General features: G+C 42.6%; 1 protein-coding gene across 1 annotated transcript in view; it reads left to right on the top strand.

Moving 5' to 3' along the window:
* POC1B (POC1 centriolar protein B) overlaps window positions 1-15,647 on the top strand; it is a 121,166-nt gene that overhangs the window by 33,884 nt on the left and 71,635 nt on the right. The window contains exon 10 of the mRNA XM_063447114.1: window positions 6,567-6,653. Coding sequence (XP_063303184.1) covers window positions 6,567-6,653 — 87 coding nt within the window. The remainder of the gene's footprint in view (window positions 1-6,566; window positions 6,654-15,647) is intronic.

Below are 15,647 nucleotides of genomic sequence, written 5' to 3' on the forward strand. Positions count from 1 at the left end.
ATATGACGTCATATTCCGGCCCCGGTCTCATTAAGCTGCGCGCGAGGGAGGGGGAGCAGAGACAGAACAGCCTGCTCCCCCAGCGGCCGCCAGAAGAGCTTCCCCTGCGGCCGCAAGAAGAGCTTCAGGAAGGCTGGCTGGGCTGGAAGGTGAGCACAGGAAGGGTGGGGGGGGGGGAAGTAACAAAGGTCACAGGAAGGGGAGGGTGGGGGGTAACAAAGAGCACAGGAGGGGAGGGGGGGTAACAAAGAGCACAGGAGGGGAGGGGGGGTAACAAAGAGCACAGGAGGGGAGGGGGGGTAACAAAGGGCACATGAGGGGTGGGGGGGTAACAAATGGCACAGGAGGGGAGGGGGGGTAACAAATGGCACAGGAGGGGAGGGGGGGTAACAAATGGCACAGGAGGGGAGGGGGCTAAGAGGTCACAGGAAGGGGAGGGTGGGGGGGGTAACAAAGGGCACAGGAGGGGAGGGGGGGTAACAAAGGGCACAGGAGGGGAGGGGGTAACAAAGGGCACAGGAGGGGAGGGGGGGTAACAAAGGGCACAGGAGGGGAGGGGGCTAAGAGGTCACAGGAAGGGGAGGGTGGGGGGTAACAAAGGGCACAGGAGGGGAGGGGGGGTAACAAAGGGCACAGGAGGGGAGGGGGCTAAGAGGTCACAGGAAGGGGAGGGGGGGTAACAAAGGGCACAGGAGGGGAGGGGGCTAAGAGGTCACAGGAGGGGAGGGGGTAACAAAGGGCACAGGAGGGGAGGGGGCTAAGAGGTCACAGGAGGGGAGGGGGGGTAACAAAGGGCACAGGAGGGGAGGGGGCTAAGAGGTCACAGGAAGGGGAGAGGGGCCAAAAGATGAGCACAAAAGGGGCTGAAGAGGGTACAATTTGGAAGGGGGGCTAAAGAGGGCACGGGATGGGGCTAAAGAGGGCACAGGAAGGGAGGTGGCTAAAGAGGGCACGGGAGGGGGCTAAAGAGGGCACAGGAAGGGAGGGTGCTACATAAGGGCACAGGAGGGGAAGGGGCTAAAAAGCACACAGGGGGCAAAAGAGGGCACAAAAGGGGAGGGGGGCACCTATCAGTCTGCCCACCCACCCACACAGGTAGCAACAAGTATGTATGTCAGTGGGAGTGTGTCTGTCTGTGTCATGCTGTGTGTTTCTGTGTCATGCTGTGTGTGTGTGTGTGTAATGCTGTGTCTGTGTCATGCTGTGTGTGTGTCTGTCTGTGTCACGCTGTGTGTGTTTCTGTGTCATGCTGTGTGTGTGTCTGTCTGTGTCACGCTGTGTGTGTTTCTGTGTCATGCTGTGTGTGTGTGTGTGTGTCATGCTGTGTCTGTGTCATGCTGTGTCTGTGTCATGCTGTGTGTGTGTCTGTGTCATGCTGTGTGTGTCATGCTGTGTGTGTGTGTGTGTCTGTATCATGGTGTGTGTGTGTGTCTGTCTGTGTCATGGTGTGTGTATGTCTGTCATGGTGTGTGTGTGTCAGTCGTAGTGTCTGTGTGTGTTTGTAAAAATAGTGTTTTACTCACTTTTTTTTTTCCAACGTCATGCTGGTCTCTGCCTCTATGACTGAGATCATCAAGCTTGATGATCTCAGCCAATCCGCACTGACACAGGAAGCACCTCTAGTGACCGTCTGAGTGTCTGTCACTAGAGGTGTCACTAGGAAGCAATGTAAACACTGCCTTTTCTCTGAAAAGTCAGTGTTTACATTCAAAAGCCTGCAGGGACAGGCTATAGACACCAGAACCACTACATTAAGCTGTGTGTGTGCAGGGCCGGCCTTAGGCATTTAGACGCCCTGTGCGAAAAATCTTCACAGCGCCCCCCCCCCCCCCGTCATCCATGTATGCTGTTATGTTTGTGTTGTCTGTGTATGTAATAGTACGTGTGATGACTGTGTGTGATATGTATGCTATGTGTGATATTTGTAATGGGTATATTAACAGTGTGTGATATGCGTGTATTGGTTGTATGTGACACACACACACACAGAGTCAGACGGCCATACACACACAGGAAGACATCCACACACACACAAGCAGACAGTCATACACACACACACAGGCAGACAGTCATACACACACACACAGACACACAAAGGCAGACAGTCATACACACAGACACACACAGACAAACACAGGCAGACAGTCATACACACAGACAGTAATACACACAGACACACACAGAGGCAGACAGTAATACACACAGACACACACACAGTCATACACACAGAGGCAGACAGTCACACACACACACACACACACACAGGCAGACAGTCATACACACAGACACACAGAGGCAGACCGTCATACACACAGAGGCAGACAGTCATACACACAGAGGCAGACAGTCATACACACAGAGGCAGACAGTCATACACACAGAGGCAGACAGTCATACACACAGAGGCAGACAGTCATACACACAGAGGCAGACAGTCATACACACAGAGGCAGACAGTCATACACACAGAGGCAGTCATACACAGTCACACACACAGAGGCAGACAGTAATACACACAGACAAACACACAGAGGCAGACAGTAATACACACAGACACACCGTGGCAGACAGTCATATACACACACACACACACACGCAGTCATACACACACACACACACGCACGCAGACAGTCATACACACACACGCAGACAGTCATACACACACCCGCAGACAGTCATATACACACCCGCAGACAGTCATATACACACACACACACACACAGACAAACACACAGGCAGATAGTCACACACACAGAGGCAGTCATACACAGTCACACACAGAGGCAGACAGTAATACACAGACAAACACACAGAGGCAGACAGTAATACACACAGACACACCGTGGCAGACAGTCATATACACACACACACACACGCAGTCATACACACACACACACACACGCACGCAGACAGTCATACACACACACGCAGACAGTCATACACACACAGACAAACACACAGGCAGATAGTCACACACACAGAGGCAGTCATACACAGTCACACACACAGAGGCAGACAGTAATACACAGACAAACACACAGAGGCAGACAGTAATACACACAGACAAACACACAGAGGCAGACAGTAATACACACAGACACACAGTGGCAGACAGTCATATACACACACACACACACACACACACACACACGCAGACAGTCATACACACACACACACAGGCAGATAGTCACACACAGAGGCAGACAGTCATACACACAGAGGCAGACAGTCATACACACAGACACACACAGAGGCAGACAGTCATACACACAGACACACAGAGGCAGACAGTCATACACACACACACACACACACAGACAGTAACATACACATAGGCAGAGAGTCACACTCACCTGACAATCACACAGTTACCTGTGGAGTTCATTGTGGAGGCAGTGCAGCTCCTGGTGACTGTTTGGTGGGGAAGCAGGGAATCCTTCCTGCTTCCCCTGCAGCAGTTTTCCGGCGCTTTTAGCTCCGCCCCCGCCGCACGGTAAGCTCCGCCCCCGCTGCAAATTTAAAAAAAAAATAATAATAATTTTTTTTTTTTTTTTTTTTAAACGGCTGTGCGGCCGCACGGCGCCCCCTGCTACATGGCGCCCTGTGCGGCCGCACAGCTCGCACACCCCTAAGGCCGGCCCTGTGTGTGTGTGTGCGCCTGCTAGTGAGTTCGCTTGCTTGCATGTGTGTGTGTGTCTGCTAGTGAGTGAGCTTGTATTTTTATGTCAATGAGCTTATGTATATTAGTGAAATTGTTTGTCTATGAGGCTGTGTATCAATGAGCTTGTGTGTGTCAGTGAGATTGTCTGTGTCTGCATGTGAGTATGCTTACTGTATAATTAAATGTTTTACTCTGAAAGGACCAATATATTATATTAGAAAAAGCTATATATATATATATATATATATATATATATATATATATATATATATATATATATATATATATATATATATATATATATATATATATATATATAATTACTCAATCATCTGGGGTGGCAAGACATAGCCTTACATATTACATGCGACAATATATGGCGCAATGACTTATGGGGCTGGCATAGATTTTTTTTCCCAGGGCTGCTTTGTATCCCCAGTCCGGCCCTGCTAGTTCGTTTCGAGTGGAATTGCTGCAGAGACTGAATTTCCTTTTTTTTTTTTTAACCTGTGCCAGACGGTGATGTATGGAAAACTACGAAAATACTACAGTGCCTCTTCCTTCAACATTCGGTGGAATTTTTTAAGAAATAAAACCAAAAATGAAAAATATGTATGTTTGGTCTTTTCAGTTATATTTATTGTAAATTGTCCATATGTATCAATCAAGATGCATATTCATCTAATAAAGCCATGCTGCAATTTGTTACAAAGACTAGGGGCTTTGTTTACTAAATACTGAAGAGTGCTTAAAGGGACAGTCAACACACGGACACATTTTGTGTAAAGTTTTTATGTTAGTCTTACGATTCCTGGTAATGTTAGTGAAATATTGAGGAATAATTGGAGCAGAAAAAAGTTTAAGCATGCATGTTGGCATATATTGTGACACTTGAGCCCATTCACAACGGAGTTAACTTAGTAACAACAATGATAAACAGAAAAATAGTGGCAGATGCTTACAATTTATACAATGATATAACCTCATTAGGCAATTGAGATGTTTGCACAATAATATAGAATCTATTTTAATAGATTAGCAATGGCTTGGCAACTGAGTTTTTTGAAATGAGTGAGAATATCAGAACAATGGTGTCTTACAATCTTACTTGGCAGAGATGTGTTTAACAGGAATACAGTGGCTGAAAGGATGATCCAAGTGAGTGATTTTGGATGGTACTCTGACGTCTTGTATCGGGGGTGAAACATGGCACAGGGATAACCAGAGCGATTAGCAGTAGGTATGACGAGGTCTGAGTCCTGAAGAGTAGTTGGCTTAAAGGGTTGATCCGAGGAGGCAGGCAGGAATGGGAACCAGAGGCAGATCCCAACGGAGGAGCAGAAGGAAGATCCGAGAGGGTAGTCCATATAGTAACCATACTGGCTACTTTAGTCCCACACAATCTAAGGCTGCAGGGCAACCGCTTAACTCATGGCAAGGCAAGCCAGGGCGATTCAATAACCAAGGGGCTAGAAATGACAATGAGGCTAGAAATGGACAATAATTAAATTGGCAAAAACTGTTTAAAGCAACCTGAACTAACTAGACATTGAATCATAATATCACTGAGCAAGAAACATAGGTCTGATTTAACACTTCCTTGGGCAGATTGAGGTTATGTGGAGTGCTTTCTCCCCCCTTCCCTCTCCCCTCTCCCCTCCCCCCATCCCCCCTTTTTTCTAACCAGGAAAACTGACACTTTATGAAGCAGGTTCATTCACTGTCTCTTGCTATATTAGTTTCTAAACACTAGGTGGTACTATTGCTTTTCCGTGAACATATGTGTTTTTTTAGTTATCCTCATTTGCCATTTGAAACTTGTAATGCAGTGCTTATCTGTATATATTTTATTTATTTAAAATAGTTTTTCGACGAATCTGAAAACAATAATTCGCTATGCTAATATAGTAAGATTTTGTAAAACTGTCACCCTTTACAGCATCTGCCATTCTTAAAACGTATTTGTTCATGTGTTAATAAAGTTTGTTAGCTTTTTATAATAATGGGGACAGAGCAATGCTGTGATATTAGATAAAATATCCAGCTTTTCACTCCGCTCTCATTGGACGTTATGTCATCCCCATCCTGTGGGCTATTAAAATGACTATTCTAAAAAAAGCATCTTGTCTGGATATTCATTGAACCTAAACAGCAATTTTACAACTATATTTCCTGACATTATAGTATCCCTATAATTTTAGGGGGGGGGGGGGGGGGCACTTAACTAGGGACTGGGACTATAGTTGCTGATTGGCGCAATGCTGCATTTTGCCATGCATGTTCAGTAGCCTCCCAATGCTTTTCTGTGGGAAAGTGGTAGGTTGGCTGAAATTGATTGATGATCTCCGTCAAGTAGGCAGAGTGGGGAGGGACCAGCTGTGCATGACCGGCATGGTATTGGAGAGAAAGAGAGTGATATCAAGTTTTTAACAGGAGTATTGGGGGGGGGGGGGGGGTACCTAAACAGCAATTTTACAACTATATTTCCTGACATTATAGTATCCCTATAATTTTATGGTGGGGGGCACTTGACTAGGGACTGGGACTATAGTGATAGGAATACAGATTTGTAATTTAGAAATAATAAAAAAATGTAAAATTATGAAGTCACCCTCCTGTTGACCAGGTGGGGATATCTAAATTTCACAGTAAGTTTATCTATGGGACACAACAGCTGGGGGGAAAAAAGGATGGGGATTAAACAGAACCATAAGAAGAGACAAGTAAAACTGAGTTGAAAAGCAGACAGTTAAATTAGTCATATAAAACAATACGTGCTGTTTAAAAAAAAAAAAAAAAAAAATTATCCAATGAGCACATGGAGCAGAACCTTTTCTTGTGTCTGTTCTGTAGAATCCATGTGCCCAGATTGTATTTTAATGTCTGCTACAATTTTGCTTTGCAGATTAATCCTATGTTTGAAGTTGCGGATACACAGACCTTTGACCCAGCTGTTATAGACGTTGAATCTGACGTTTCTTCCACCAGAAAGGTAAATTAATATATCCCCTCACTGTGGTGAAATAGCAAAACTCCATGTCCCAACATAAACCATCTCCAGTGTAGAGAAGTACGCAATGTGTTAAAATCTGCATAATGCTATACAGTTATTTGCAAATATATATACACACATTATAAATTAAATACAAATTGCAATTCTCATTTGTGCCTTTAATAGTTTGCGATAGTGAAGGACAGAGCGCACTTAGCATTAGAATAAAACTGCCATCTTTATACCCTTCTAGTTTGGCTGCAGGTAATGGGAATTGCAAATTGATTAACCCTTGCTTTGCACACCATCCTAAATAAAGGGTTAAATGAAATATAGAATGGGCCATCAATTCTCTTATTCCTCTCACTACATGTGCCATCTTGGTAAAATGATTTGTCCAGGTTAATAACTAAGCAGATCTAATGCTGTCGCATGACTCTCGTCCTCAGTTCTGTCTGTTAGTTTCCTGTACAACTGTGAGTTTGCTACAGTTCCTAGCTACTAGGCAACCAGTACGCCAACTTGTTGCAGGCGATCTTTATTACTTATAGTTCCACTGTCTTTTGTCCTATTCGCAAAGAGTGGGATCGCCATGAAAGTACAAGACTTGGCTTCATGCAAGAATTATTAGAATTTCTATCTACACTTCCAAGAAATTCTGCGGGGATAATTACATGAACTAATAGATATTGCAAGACTCAAATGCCAGACTGATGCAGAAGCTTATAAAGCCATATCTGTACTCTTAGCAGATGGAGAACAATGGTGAAAAATATGAACCAGTGGGAACTAAATGCATTCATTTGTTTATTATGTTTGTATAGTTACTTTCTGTATGTATAGAGAGACAGAAAGATCTCCGGAAGCTCAAAAAATAGCTTCTATCTGCAGACAAAATTCCAATCCAACACACAACTGACCCTACCTCCCATCTTGATTCAGGGCAGCTGGACTTAGCTAGTGGAAATCTTGCTTTACATCTGAATTGTACGTTAAGTTTATGCTACACTAATGCTTCTTGGACCTATCTAATGACAGGCAATCTTTTTTCCATTTACCTTGTCTTGTGATCCTTTCATACATTTAACACCATCTTCATACTAAAGCTATGCTCACCCCTTTTTTTCCTCCCTCTAGTCACCCCTAATCTGCACTCTTTCTAAGTTACTGGCGTCTGTGTTCTCTTCATCATCTAGGTAATCCTCCTCTTCTCTTTATGCTATTATCTTTTTCCAAGCACCATGACTACTGCTGTGATTTCAGTTGGTCATGGTGTTTTGAGTCTGTGTGTGCAGGCGTGTTATTACCATCACTAGTACACATACATATATTTTTTTTAAATGTCATTCTATGAGACGGAATATGGCTAGCTCATTTAGGTTTTTTGGGGGGACCAGACTAGAACTGCCCACAGACTGTCTTCCCTTCATTATAGCATCTGATTACTGTATGAATTAGACCACTCAGCTTGACAATGGTTTGTCTATCTTAGTTTATTTGTTTTCAGTGATTGTGGTCTTTCTCAGGTTTTTTTCATGAAGGCAACTTCCAATAATAAAATATGTGTATACAATACAATAACATGTATATACATTTATTACTCATTATTATTTTTTCATTAATTTATTACATCTATAATTAATATGACCACTCAGTTTGACAACGGTAGGTCTATTTTTATTTTTTTATTTTAGTGCATTTGTTTTCAGTGACTCTGATTTGATGGTAGGAACTAGTACCTGTACAAATTGATCCCCACTAACACAGTAAATAGGACAATACCACTCTGGCCAAGGCTATTTCAAGCCATGTGTATATAACCTTCCCCCACTGCAGGGTAGCCTCATCACTGATATTAAGAGGCTTTTAGATACAAATCTGTTGCAATGTCCCAGTACACACAGTTAGCTATAGACAACGGCATATGTTATGTACAAATAGCCCCATAGTAATTTATGTTGCAAGTGGCGTTTCAATTCTACGAAATTGACATATGATTTCTTATCGTAAGTTGAGATATATAGGAAATGGTGCCCAGTGTACACTGATATTCCTTAAGAGAAATATATACATTTACTTTACATTCGGTCTCTGGCTAAATATTATCTAGCTTATTTTCTTTGCTTTTTGTTATTTCCTTCTATTGAATTAACAGGACTTAATATAATTATCTGTTTTCTTTCATGATTACCCTTATTGTAAATGGTTAATAGTCATGATTTATGTCATTTTGCCCTCCAGTCCTGTTGGTGGAACCATTATCCAATTTGTGCTGAGGGTATGATATTTAAACTACCGTTATACTTAGACTCGGTTCCCCTGGAAGAGCCAGTATTCGGCAAAACGCGCGTCGGGACAGTTTAGAGCAGTGGGTGGCATTGTTAGATAAGGGATGATGCTGCAGCTTCAATATACATCTCTATGATTAGCCACCACGCTATGTTTTTAACTAAGTGATACTAATCCAGTGATATTGCTCTTCTAGCTGGTATCGGTCAGTGATATCCAGCTATTAGTTGGTAACGGCTAGCTATTTAGGCGAGGGGGAGGGGTCTGACTCCTTTAGTTTTCGGTATTGGGAGTTGGGGATTGGAGACTTTTTGGGGATTTGGATATCACTATGTGAGGATGCACTTGCAGGCACCTCTTTGGATTCTTGCATCTTTTCAGATTACTAGTGTATTCCCCTCCGTGTTCCCAGGTACTATATATTTTTGTACTTTCTAGCCAATTACCCCTCCCCTCCACTTGCATATAGCACTGGTAGCCACAATATATTTTTAAATAATAGTTGTTAATTAAAGGTTATGTTTTATTTTACTTTATTCTACTATTTTTCTATGGGTTGCTTCTGTACTTCGAAGGTTTAGGTCGAGAGATATGAGAAATGATCTACCTCCGATCCTGCCTTTCTTTTCGCTCTCTCATAGATTTTTAAAGGAACACTATAGTCACCTAAATTACTTTAGCTAAATAAAGCAGTTTTAGTGTATAGATCTTTTCCCTGCAATTTCACTGCTCAGTTCACTGTCATTTAGGAGTTAAATCACTTTGTTTCTGCTTATGCAGCCCTAGCCACTCCTCCCCTGGCTATGATTGACAGAGCCTGCATGGGAAAAAAACTGGTTTCACTTTCAAACAGATGTAATTTACCTTAAATAATTGTATCTCAATCTCTAAATTGAACTTTAATCACATACAGGAGGCTCTTGTAGGGTCTAGCAAGCTATTAACATAGGGGATAAGAAAATCTTAATTAAACAGAACTTGCAATAAAGAAAGCCTAAATAGGGCTCTCTTTACAGGAAGTGTTTATGGAAGGCTGTGCAAGTCACATGCAGGGAGGTGTGACTAGGGTTCATAAACAAAGGGATTTAACTCCTAAATGGCAGAGGATTGAGCAGTGAGGCTGCAGGGGCATGTTCTATACATCAAAACTGCTTCATTAAGCTAAAGTTGTTCAGGTGACTATAGTGTCCCATTAATATGATTCCACCTCTGGCAGTGTCATTGGGGCTTCATTGGCTAGCCTGGAAAAATGCTTCTAAGAAACAGTTTACGGGTTGTTCCCTGGTATTGGTCCTTACATAAACATATCCTATGATTTAGCTCTAAATACAGACATCACTGCTGTCCAAGTTTGACCTTACTACTTTTTTGGATGCTGTAGCACAATTATATCCTCTCACACATCATAACCTCAATTTCAACACTATTTTGTCCTGTTTCTTACTTAATCAATTACTCTTTCGCCATCTTCTTTTCTGGCAACCCTTCACCCATGAGAGGCGTACCGAGGGTCTCTAGCGCCCTTAAGGTTCAACGGCACCTATAAAAAGGAAAAGGAGTTCCATCAGAAATGTTTACTTTTTTGTATAAGTCCTCCACCGTGTAAACGGATCTAGCATTATATTTTGTTTCTTAATTCTCCCTGTCCCATAAAAAATAAAAAGGAATTATACGTTCCTGAGGTTTCCTATGAACAGTCCTGTCAGTCATCCAAAGCACACACACCCTCCCATCCCCCCTCCCCCTATTGAAATCATTGCAAGGAGAACTCCTACAAATCCTTCCATCTGCTAGTGCACATGGAATAGCAAAGCTCCGTATAAAATGCTATCCCAATATGCCAATGATAATCTGTGTTCTCAACCTCAATTCAGAGGTCTCGATGCAGAGCGTGGAGGCAATGACCCAGGAAGCACCTCTTCACCACACTAAAATGCACAGTGTGTATGAGTATATCACAGAGCTCCACCACACTAAAGCTCACAGTAATGTGCAGTGTACCACAGAGCTCTACAGTAATAAAATAATGTGCAGTGTGTATACATTTTTATAACAGAGATCCACAGCAATGAGACTTACAGTAATGTGTATAGTAGATGAATGTATTATAGCTCCACAGTAATGTCTGGTGGGTGTGAGTAGATTACTGGCCTCATTGCATTAAAACTCAAACTATGTTACACATAGCTCAGTTACTGCAGCAAAACAACTTAAAGGAATGTGCACAATGATTCTATTACAAATTACAGATCCACAAATAACTTATTTAAAGGAAAATGTGCATTTACAGCAGGTGGAATAGCTAACAAAAACAAAACACCACAAAATGTCTATACTTTTACGTTAAATGTATGACCATTGTAATTTTTTATGGATTGACTTTTCCCATAATGACCGTAAGGCCATGTGTGTGTTGTGTGGGAGCTCTGTGATTCTGGAGTGTTATACACCCTGTTCCAAATTATTATGCAAATTATATTTTTCTCATTTACCTAAATAATTGATGTAAATAACAGTCAGCATAATTCTCATGTTATCAACTATTAAGAGTACAATTCAAACTTTATTGAACAAACCTCCTAATGATAACCGTATTTTTTTTTTAAACATAAAAAACTTACAATGCACTGTTCCAAATTATTACACACAGTAAGTTTCAAAACACTTTATAGGTTGTAAAGAACTGAAAATTGTCATTTGTTGTGTTTGCAGCATATTTACTGAAATCAAAAGCTATTTCAATCAAACTTATAACAACATTTTAACTTTTTAAACATTTTAACAGGTCACATTACATTTTAACATAGGACCCCTTATTTGATAGCAGCTTCACAGGTCTTGCATCCATTGAACTTGTGAGTTTTTGGACAGTTTCTGCTTGAATTTGTTTGCAAGATGTCAGAATAGCCTCCCAGAGCTGCTGTTTGGATGTAAACTGCCTCCCACCCTCATAGAGCTTTTCCTTGAGGATTCTCCAAAGGTTCTCAATAGGATTGAGGTCAGGGGAGGATGGAGGCCCCACCATGACTTTCTCTCCTTTTATCCCCATAGCAGCCATTGATGCAGCGGTATTCTTTGCAGCATGAGATGGTGCATTGTCATGCATGAAGATGATTTTATTACGGAAAGCATAGTTCTTCCTTCTGTACCAGGGAAGAAAGTGGTCAGTCAGAAACCAGCTCTCTTCCCATGATTCCAGCCCAAAACATGACTGACGTCGCAGCCTAGTTGGAACAGGGTGGCCGTCCACCAACCATCCACTACTCCATCCATCTGGACCATCCAGGGTTGCACGGCACTCATCAGTGAACAAGACTGTTTGAAAATTAGTCTTCATGTATTTTTCTGCTTGTTAGCATTGGTTAGTGGTGGCCGAATAGAAGGTTAATGCACAGTTGCAAGACTCTGGAGGACTCTATACCTTGATGTCTGTGGGACTCCAGAGGCACCAGCAGCTTCAAATATCTGTTTGCTCCTATGTAGTGGTATTTTAGCAGCTGCTCTCTTGATCCGATGCATGGGTCTGGCAGAAATCTTCCTCAATGTGCCTTTATCTGCACAAACCCGTCTGTGCTCTGAATTAGCCACAAATCTCTTCATCGTGCGATGATCACGCTTATGTTTTCGTGAAATATCTAATGTTTTCATACCTCGTCCAAGGCACTGAACTATTTCACTCTTTTCGGCAGCAGAGAGATCCTTTTTCCCCCCATATTGCATGAAAATGGTGCTCTGCTTAATAATGTGGAACACATCTCCTTTAGTAGTTTTTTCCTTAAAATTGGGCTCACCTGGCAATCTAATTATCACAGGTGTCCGAGATTGTTTTCAGTGATCAAAAGAGCCCTGAGACACAATGCCATCCATGAGTTAAACTGAAAAACTAAATATTTAATCTTTGTGACACTTAAATAGAATTTGCATAATAATTTGGAACAGGGTGTATGTATGTGGGTGTGCGGTGTCTGAGTGTGCTGTGTGTGGTTAAATGTGTGTGTTTTCCGAGTGTAATATGTGTGGTCGCTGCATGTGTTTTGTTTTATTCCTGAGTGTAATATGTATGTGGGTATGTGGTGTGTGTGATTCTTGAGTGTAGTGTGTGTGTGATTCGTGTGTGCTGTGTGTGACAGCTGTGTGTGATTCCGGAGTGTGGTTTCCGTGAGATATTGGTGAGGTGATTGTGTTTGTATGTTGAGACTCCAGCCTCTCCATTTCATTTTGCATTTCTGAAAATAAATGCAAATAAATGTAAAAATTTTGGGTTTTTTTGCAGGGAGGGGGCTAGGATTCCTGGTGGTCCAGCAGAAATTCTAAATCTTAGGTTATCCAGGGGTTTATTAATCCCTGGTTGTCCAGTGGGGTATATAATTTATTTACCTACCCCTTCCATTCTGAGCCCTCCTTCCATTTTAAACTCTCCTCACCCCTTCCATCCTGAGTCCCCCCTTTCCATCCCTTCCATTCTGAGCACCGCCCCAACCCCTTCCTTTCTGAGTCACCCTTCCATTCTAAGCTCCCTCCTATTCCTTCCATTTTGAACTCCCCCACCCCTTCCATTCTGAGACCCCCCCCCTTTCCATCCCTTCCATTTTGAGCTCCCTCCTACACCTTCCATTCTTAGCTCCCTCCTCCTGCTCAAGCAGGCATCTGGTTTTCCCACAAAGTCACCACCTGAGATGATGGTAGCGCCGGCTCTGCCCCCCTACACATTGTTAGCCCCCCCTCCCTGCCATTTTACCTGTCATAGCAGGAGGGGGGCCTCTTGATCCTGGACACTGGCGGCGGTGCGCTGAGTTACACTGAGCGCTTGGTAGTCACGTGACACTCGGCGCTCCTACCCCTCCCAGTATACAGTGCCTTATGGAGCCGCACGCCGAGGGGGCACAAAATCACTTGTCAGTCTGACAAGTGATTTGTGCGACCCCGGCGGGAGCTGGTCTGGCGAACCCCACTGTACGCCCCTGTCACCCATGCTACTTCCTGTGTCCTCTTTTGTCATGGCTGCCTAATAACATCATTCCGATTCCAGGGCCACTGGTATACTGATAACCCAAAGGAATCCCTTTCCTTTAATCTCTCCATTCCATTGTGATCATGTCATGGTTTTTTTTTTTTTTTTTTTTTTTCTTTCTTCATACGTAACTAAAGGGTTCTCCACTTTCTGAAACTAGATCTCTCTGAAGGAGAACATACGCATACTTATTTAAGCACATATTCAGCCTTGTCAGTCTTTTTTTTCTCCTTAAAGGGACACTATAGTCACCAGAACAACTACAGCTTAAAAAGTTGTTCTGGTGAGTATAATAGTTTCAGAGAAAAGGCAGTGTTTACATTGCCTCTGGGGACATTTCCAAGTGGCCACTCCTTAGATGGCCACTGGAGGTGCTTCCTGGGTCAGTGCTGCTGAAAAAGCAGGCCTGACGTTCAGCGTCCCCACGCTCTCCATGGAGACGCTGAATTTTCCTTATAGAGATGCATTGATTCAATGCATCTTTATGAGGAGGGCCTGATTGCCCAAAACGGCATTTGGCCCCACCCCCGTGCTGATTTTAGCCAATCCAATGCTTTCCCTGTGGAAAAGCATTTGACTGGTTAAAAAAATCTGCCATTTTGATGTCACAGAGGGGGCAGAGCCAGCGCCGGCAGACCCGCGCGACACTGCAAATAAAGGTGAGTTTTAAACTTTTATAGGGGGTCTAAGAGGGGGCAAGCCACCTAAATGGTGGGTTAAACACTATAGGGTCAGGAATACATGTTTGTGTTCCTGTCCCTATAGTGTTCCTTTAATTTATTGTCTTAGAACTGTGAAGTAGAGGAGGCAGTTTGCCAAAATTGTAACACTGAATATTTTGTTGTTGGTTAATAAGGGTGTAAAGATGAATGCATAAAAGCATGTAATACACATACATTACAATTCATCGTGAATAGTCTTCTCAGACACAGTTCATGGAAGGAAAGGGAAAAAAGATATTGCATAACACGTCAGACATCAGGTCCCTTATTCATAAGTATGGCGTGCTGATGTTTGTCAGAGCTTGCCCAAGTTTGATGGTAGCATTAATGTAAAGAGGTGTGTAACAGCACAGGTAAAACAAAAGGAAATACTGCACAGGTGAGACATAAATGTGTTATGGGATCATTAAATGTAGGTATTGGAAAAAGTAATACGTCTCCATAATAAGATGAGTTGTAAAAACTAAACTAGTTCTAACAAGGAGAGGTTTTTAGCATTGCTTCATGTTGCCAGTCAACGACTGTCTCCACACACCCCTAGGTGAATTATGTAGAGAGGTGGCACATACAAAGGTAGTAATTTGCAGTTATTGTTAACTAAAGCTGAATTTGCTGCCTTCGGTTTATCGGACACCTGAAGCCAAATAGAAAATAAATAAGGCAAGTTCTGCCAAAACGTTTCCTAGTTGAACAGCTTAGGAATTAAATCTAGCAAGCAGAGAGGTAAAAAAAAAGACTCAGTACCCCTTAATTATTAAGGTTACTGACCGACTAGAATAGCACCATGTGAGGTTAATATCTAGTGGATGTAGTTATGCTTTGTTGTGCAATGGAGAAATTAATTTGTTCCCCCAATAACTATGAAGAAGCCTATTTAAATACCACATATAGCCATGTTGCCACTGTTCTAATATTAACCTTTAAACGCAAATCAAAAAACAGTCCAGAAAAAAAAAACTGTCCTTTATAGCC

This window comes from Pelobates fuscus, chromosome 3 (assembly GCF_036172605.1).
Source record: "Pelobates fuscus isolate aPelFus1 chromosome 3, aPelFus1.pri, whole genome shotgun sequence".
Lineage (NCBI taxonomy): Eukaryota > Metazoa > Chordata > Amphibia > Anura > Pelobatidae > Pelobates > Pelobates fuscus.